We start from the raw sequence: 6,989 nt of genomic DNA on the forward strand, positions 1-6,989 counted from the left end.
CATATGTGTTTTACTCCACCTAGATTTTAGCTAACTCAACCACATTAAGTTATCATAATCCTCGGTTCCTCGTTTGGGAAGGGTTAGCATAAGAGAGGGATTAGGGTTATCTTATTTTTCCTTATCCCATTTCAACCCTCGTAACATCCCTTTGTCTTTACTTTTAAATTTTCACAATTCTATTATTTTTGTATTAGTGAGATTTTCAATAGATTAAAAAGAAATACAATTTTATTTTTCCTTATTAGAAAAGTATTAGAATTTTAATTTTATTTTTAGTTTTTTTAACTCGGTATTATATTTTAAAATATTAGTGGAGGGTGGTTAGTAATTTTTTTTTTCAAAAAAGAAACTTATAAAAATTAATTTTATACGATTATTTTTCAAAAAAAGAAAGAAAGTAAAAGATTTAAACCCTTTCATACAAATAATCATTTGGTTTTTATTTTTGTTTCTTTCATACAAATTTAGCTTATGAACATTTTTTATTAACTAGTTACCTACTTTACAAATATTATTAAAAATTAAGAAACATGACTTAATTTCAAAAATAACAAAATTATTAACCAACTAAGGTTTTTTCTTTATCTTTTGAAATAAAAATTAAGTTGATAAACATTATTTGCATACACAAGTTTTGAAAATTTGTTATTATTTTTTCTATTGTTTTACTGAATCAAAATTTTGAGAAACTACTAAAAAGAAAAAAAATAAAGGTTTTTTTTTCATTTTTAGAATTAAAATTTAACTAGAAATTTCAATGTTATTTAACGTGGGGATAAGCATTAATTTAAATAAATATTATAAAAAATTGTAAAAAAATAATTTTAATAAAAAATGGAAAACAGAAAGTTACCGAATGAAAACATTTTTTTAAACACAAGAAAACTTCGGACCCATTTGGTAACATTTTCGTTCCCTGTTCCCTATTTTTTAAAAAAAAAACGGAGGTATTTGGTAACGTTCCTTATTTCTCGATCTAAAAAAAATAGAAACGTTTCTCATTTTATAAGGAATTATTGAAAAAAAAAATAGTTTCTTCCTTCTTAATTATTTCTATTTGTTTCCTTTTTCCTTTTTTTCAATTTATTTCTATTTATTTTCTTTTCCTTTTTCTCAATTAATTTTATTGATTTTCTTTTTCTCAATTGATTTTATTGGTTTCCGTTCCTTTTTTTTTTTGTCAATTATTTTTCAATTGGTTTCCTTTTCCTTTTTCTCAATTATTATTCTATTGGTTTTATTTTCCTTTTTCATTTTCCTCACCACATGATTTTCTTTTATTCCTCTTATCTCTATCATCTTTCTCTAATCGTCTTCCTCTACATGTCGTTTTCCTCTTTGTCTCTCATCATCTTCCTCTTCGCTGGATCCATAGTTTTCGTCTTCCTCTTTGTGCGGATTTAGGTTTTTGCTGTGAATTTTTTTTTCTAAAATATCATAGTTAGTAGAATTAAAAATTAACTTTTATTTTGTTTCTTTCAATTCTGAATATTGAGGATATAATAACTTACTTTAAAATTAATATTACATTTTAGATGTTACAAAATATCGATGAGGTTGTTGAAATTGATGCATTAAGAAGTGAGTCGACATCATCTAAAAGAAATTGCCCGAGAGTGAGAGATGATATTGCCAATCAAATTTTGGACAACATTCGAAGGATATATACAATTTTGCGTTTATGTTATTATTTTCATTTGTTCACTGGTAATTTTTTGTATTAAATGAATAAACTTTTTATAATTTTATTTTTTATGTTTAATGGAGAACATATGTTTTTATTTAATGTTTAATTGATTTAGATGTGAATAAAATAATATAAATAAAATAAAAAATAAATCTTGAAGAAAATTAGGAAACAAGGAACAGTTATCAAACACATATTCTGTTTTTGTTTTTTTTCAAAAAACAAAAAACTGAAACAATTATTAAACACATTTTTGTTTCTTGTTTTTAAAAAAATAGAAAACAAGAAACAAGAAACATGAACGTTACCAAACGAACCCTTAAAGACGCAGAAGAATTTTTTTTTTTCTAAAAAAGATGATCTTTTATGCCTGAAATTACTTTCTAATATGATTTATCAAAATAAATATATTAAATTTGTTTATTGGATATATATTAAAAAAATCATAACATTATTATCATAATCATAACACTATCTATCATAATACTTCTCCCAAACACATACTATCATAAAATTTTCATAAATAGTAACGATGTTTCTTTTTATCTACTATGTTCTTTAGTTTTAGATTGTTTAAGCAAGTTTTCTTTTTAAATTACACATTTATTGTTAGTCCCTAGTCTTGACACCAACAACAATAATAAAACAAAACCCACACACATACTCTCTTTCTTGTTCTATTATCAAACCTACCACTTTTTGAGCCTATACTCTCGTATTCTCTGCATTCCCATGTGAAACACACTACCACAAAACTCCACTTTCATCCTTCACACCAACTACTCCTACCCCATCTTTTCTCGGAAATCCAAACATTTGTATCTAATGTGTTACTGTTTTTCAGATCAAAGAACTGTGAAGCAAAAAAAAAAAAAAAAAAAAAGAAAAGAAGCTCAGCCTACTAGAAAAACGGATTTTCTTGATGTTTATCATTTTAAATACTTGACTTTTTTTTTCTTCAAAAACGGTCAAGAAAATGGTTATTTTATGAAAAGGTGGAGGTGAGTCAATTTTCGACTCTCTAGACGTTTAAAAAACATTAAATGATGTATACTTTTCCTTGATGTTCTAAAAAACTCAAATAATATCTATTTTTTCTTGACATTTTCAAAATGTCAAATTTTTTTATGAAAAGGTAGAAGTGAGGTGAATTTTTGGAAAGTTTTTCACTATAGAACCTTTTTTTTATGTAATTTAAAAAGAATCAAAATGCTGTGCACTTTAAAAACGTCAAGAAATTTTATGTAAAGACAGAGATGGCCGAATTTTCGAAGAATTTTCACGTTACCATCCTTGTTGACGTTTTTAAAAACGTCTATTAAACGTCAAGAATACTAGGAAAATAGAAATAATTTTTTAATATTAAAAGTTTTGGTCTCCAAAATTTCCCTTCACTGATCTCTCCCTCACCATTTTTCTGCACTTAGGTCCCCCTCGTGACTCTCTGTTCGACCTGTCTCCATCTCTTTCGGCATCCTCTCAATCTCCGTCTCCAACTCTCTCCCTGCGGTCGGCGCAAGAATTCATCCTTCTCCAACTCACACCAAAATGCACGACCTTCAAATGAAGAGTTTGGAGGATGGTGGGATTTTTCTTAGGTAGATTGGCTCTATGGTGGGTTTTCTAATTTCTAAAGTCATTTTCTTGATCGGACAGTTTGCAAACCATTATGCCCTGTAGTCCAAATCTATAGTTTGCATGCAAAACTATTTCAAATCTCAATTTTTATAGTCCAAATCTATAGTCCTAAATGACTTTTTACCTTTTGATATACAAAACTAAATGATTTCTAGTTTTGTATATTGAAAGGTAAAAGGATTATAACTTTTGGAAGTACTAAAAGTAATTTAGTAATTTTGATTTAACGAACAAAATTTAGATATTGATGTTGACGTAAATAAAAAAAAAAAAAAGTTTATGATTTTTAGAAAAGAAAATTATGAAGCCAAAAATTTTAAAAACAAAGAAAAATGGTCAGAATTAGAAAATTTGAAAAAATATTTATTATTCCTAGAAAAATCAAGTGGGTATCATTTTAATAGTTATTTTATTGTGTTGTGTGCATTTCCATGCGATATAATAATGTAAATATTGATTCATCATTTGCATATCAAATTTATAAATAAGTAAAAATATATATAAAAAAAAAAATTATTAAGATAGATGAAAACTCAATACTATACGAACCACACTTTATTTCTTTAAATAATTTAGTGAAGAACTAAAAACGAAGGGTGCATGCTCAGTGCAGAAAAGCACATTCTGTTTGAAAGATGATTCGATGAATAAGAAAGAAAATATTTTCAAATTATAATACAAGTTAGACACTACACCAGCAACAATCTCGTATACTCTTCGTCTCTCTACTACACGAATATTAATCAAATCATAAATGCTTGTAGGGGACTATATGACATCTATTTAATCCATAACGACCAATATATTCCTAACAACTTAAATATTAATCGAAATAAATTTTATGACTCTTAAAAATTAAAATCTCGATCTCGACACGACAGTAGATATTTTATTATTTTGTATACAACATGTTTTTTCGTATAAAAACAGAGGTAGGTTCAATAAACCTGAACTCACATGTTTAGTTGTCTACTCAAAAGAGCTGAGGGAAAGTGAGCTGCAAAGTTTCAAGGGAAAACCAACAATGGAGAAATCACCAGGAAATGAACTTACACACAAGGCTTTTGGTTGGGCTGCTCGAGATTCATCTGGGTTACTCTCCCCTTTTCATTTCTCTAGAAGGTCAACTTCTCTTTAAACCCTTTGTGGACAATTCCCTCTTGCTTTTGCTTTCCTCATTTCATATCTATTGTGTTTTAGATCGCTCTTTCTCTTTCATTAATTATGTTCTATAACACCCAATACTTGTTGGAGGCTCTAGTTTGAAAGAAATTTGAGATTTTTTTTTTTTTTTTTTTTTTTTGTGTGTGTGTGTAAGAAACAAAGAGGGGACATCTTTTGGGATTTAGTTACTCATTTTTTCTTTTCTTCTGTAATTGTAGCCTAATTCATATTTATACCAGTTGGGTATATCATGCTAAAGCACTGTAAAATTTTCTTATTCATTTATTTCTATTGCTTAATGTAAGTTTTGTTTTGTGACAGGGAAAATGGTGATGATGATGTCTCTATCAAAGTCCTCTACTGTGGGGTTTGCCACTCTGATTTGCATATGCTCAAGAATGACTGGGGTTCCACAGATTATCCTATAGTACCTGGGTATGATTCAAAACCAAAGTTTATAGTCATATGTTATATTATATATGTAATTCAAAACAAAGTTTGTAGTTTAGTGGAATTGAAGAGATGCCATTTATGAGTTATTTCTAAATGCACTAATCAATTTACAACAGCCAAAACGTTGTTATATGCTCGGTCATTAGTTATATGTTAGTTTGTACTTTGTTTCAAAGTCACTGTTATATTCCAATGTTTAAAATGAGAATTAGATAAGAATTGGGTTTGATGATTTCCAGGCATGAGATTGTTGGTGTTGTGACTTCTGTTGGAAAAAATGTGAAGAGATTCAAAGCAGGAGACGAAGTCGGTGTCGGTGTCATAGTTGGATCTTGTAGAAATTGTGAAAATTGTAAACAAGACTTGGAGAGTTACTGTCCCAAGATGGAATATACTTACAATTCTCCTGGAGTTGATGGAACGAAGAATTACGGTGGTTATTCCGATAAGATCGTTGTCGATCAACATTTTGTTGTTAGATTTCCTAAAAACTTAGCTCTTGATGCTGGGGCTCCACTCCTATGTGCTGGGATAACAGTCTATAGCCCAATGAAACATTTTGGAATGACTGAACCTGGTAACCATTTGGGTGTGGCTGGACTTGGTGGGCTTGGTCATGTTGCTGTTAAGTTTGGTAAGGCTTTTGGATTGAAAGTTACTGTCATTAGTACCTCTTCTAGGAAGAAGGAAGAAGCAATTGACAGGCTCGGTGCTGACGCTTTCGTTGTTTCGACTGATCCCGAACAATTGAAGGTACGCGGCTTAACCGACTCATTGTATTAGTTTGTTAGAGTCTTTGAGTTATGTGTAATGCTTACTTTATTTGGTGTAGGCTGCCATGGGAACTATGGATTACATTTTGGACACAATATCAGCTGTTCATCCTCTTGACCCGTTGATTAGTCTGCTAAACCTCAATGGAAAACTGGTTGCTGTCGGCTTACCTAACAAGCCAGTTGAACTATCGATCGGGATTCTTGCTTCTGGTGAGCCAAAATTTTCTCCCTCGTTTCAAAACAAAGATGGAAAAAAAACAAGAATTAGAAATGAGAAACTAGAACCTGTTTTCAAAATTTGCATACGGTTTTAGGAAAGTTTCTTATGTTTTGTAAACAATTTGAAATGAGAAACCAAAACAGTTACCAAAATACTTATGTTTTGTAAACAAATTGAAATGAGAATATATGGAACGTTAACATACGACGACCCCTTAAATTAATTTTCCTTTTAAAAACTTTGCTTATAGGTAGGAGGGTGGTAGCCGGAAGCAACTTTGGAGGACTGAAAGAGACACAAGAAATGTTAGATTTCTGTGGAAAACACAATATTACAGCAGAAATTGAGCTCATTAAGATGGATGACATTAACTCAGCCATGGAAAGGCTTGCGAAAGCTGATGTTAAATATCGGTTTGTGATCGACATCGAAAACTCTTTCAAATAGAAGGCATTATAGGGCTTTGGATACAGTAAGGAAATAATACGAAATTGAGCAGATGATTTTGGTGAAGGTATAAAAAGGACATTTATTGTTTATTACAAAGAAAATTAAAGCATCATATGGAAATGTTTGTTCAAGTGCTTTACTCATGAAACATTTTATCATCTTGAAGTTTGATGATACTTTTTCTTTGTGGGTTTTCCTTTAATTATTATTGCCTTAATAATTTTCTTCCATGAAAATGGAAAGAAATATAGAAAAAAAAAAATTGTTCTTCTTCATTCTGTTTCTCCTTTTTTTTTTCCCTTAAAAGAAAAGTTTTCATCCTTTATTTTGAGATGCATCCGAGTATTTTTCGTATAATTGGACCAAAGTCTAATCTTTCGCAAAATATTTCATCTAATATTTTTTTTAATATTCGATGGATTTAATATATTAAATATTAAGTTTAATATTTCCATATTTACAACTGTCCCTTAGATATTTTATTTTATATACATATAGACCACTACATTAATGTTTTTATTTTTCTAAAAATCAATTAAATCTGAACAGTGAGACATATCTGATTATATTTGTTGTTGTTTACTTGTATTATGTGATT

The 6,989-nt window shown here is 29.2% G+C and overlaps 1 protein-coding gene across 1 annotated transcript; it reads left to right on the forward strand.

Moving 5' to 3' along the window:
- The first annotated feature begins 4,270 nt into the window (after positions 1-4,270).
- LOC103499659 (probable mannitol dehydrogenase) lies at positions 4,271-6,666 on the forward strand. Its single transcript, XM_008462699.3, has 5 exons — positions 4,271-4,450; positions 4,814-4,927; positions 5,185-5,698; positions 5,778-5,931; positions 6,192-6,666. Exons 1-5 carry the CDS (start codon positions 4,353-4,355, stop codon positions 6,386-6,388), a joined length of 1,077 nt encoding a protein of 358 aa, XP_008460921.2. The 5' UTR covers positions 4,271-4,352; the 3' UTR covers positions 6,389-6,666.
- The last annotated feature ends 323 nt before the right edge of the window (positions 6,667-6,989 follow it).

Source organism: Cucumis melo, chromosome 11, assembly GCF_025177605.1.
Source record: "Cucumis melo cultivar AY chromosome 11, USDA_Cmelo_AY_1.0, whole genome shotgun sequence".
Taxonomy (NCBI): domain Eukaryota; kingdom Viridiplantae; phylum Streptophyta; class Magnoliopsida; order Cucurbitales; family Cucurbitaceae; genus Cucumis; species Cucumis melo.

Excerpts from the sequence above, each read along its gene's own strand:
- LOC103499659 (XM_008462699.3), top strand. The coding sequence starts at position 4,353 with ATGGAGAAATCACCAGGAAATGAACTTACACACAAGGCTTTTGGTTGG. Across the intron at positions 4,928-5,184 it reads GATTATCCTATAGTACCTGG|GCATGAGATTGTTGGTGTTG; the intron begins GTATGATTCAAA and ends GATGATTTCCAG. Across the intron at positions 5,699-5,777 it reads CTGATCCCGAACAATTGAAG|GCTGCCATGGGAACTATGGA; the intron begins GTACGCGGCTTA and ends TATTTGGTGTAG.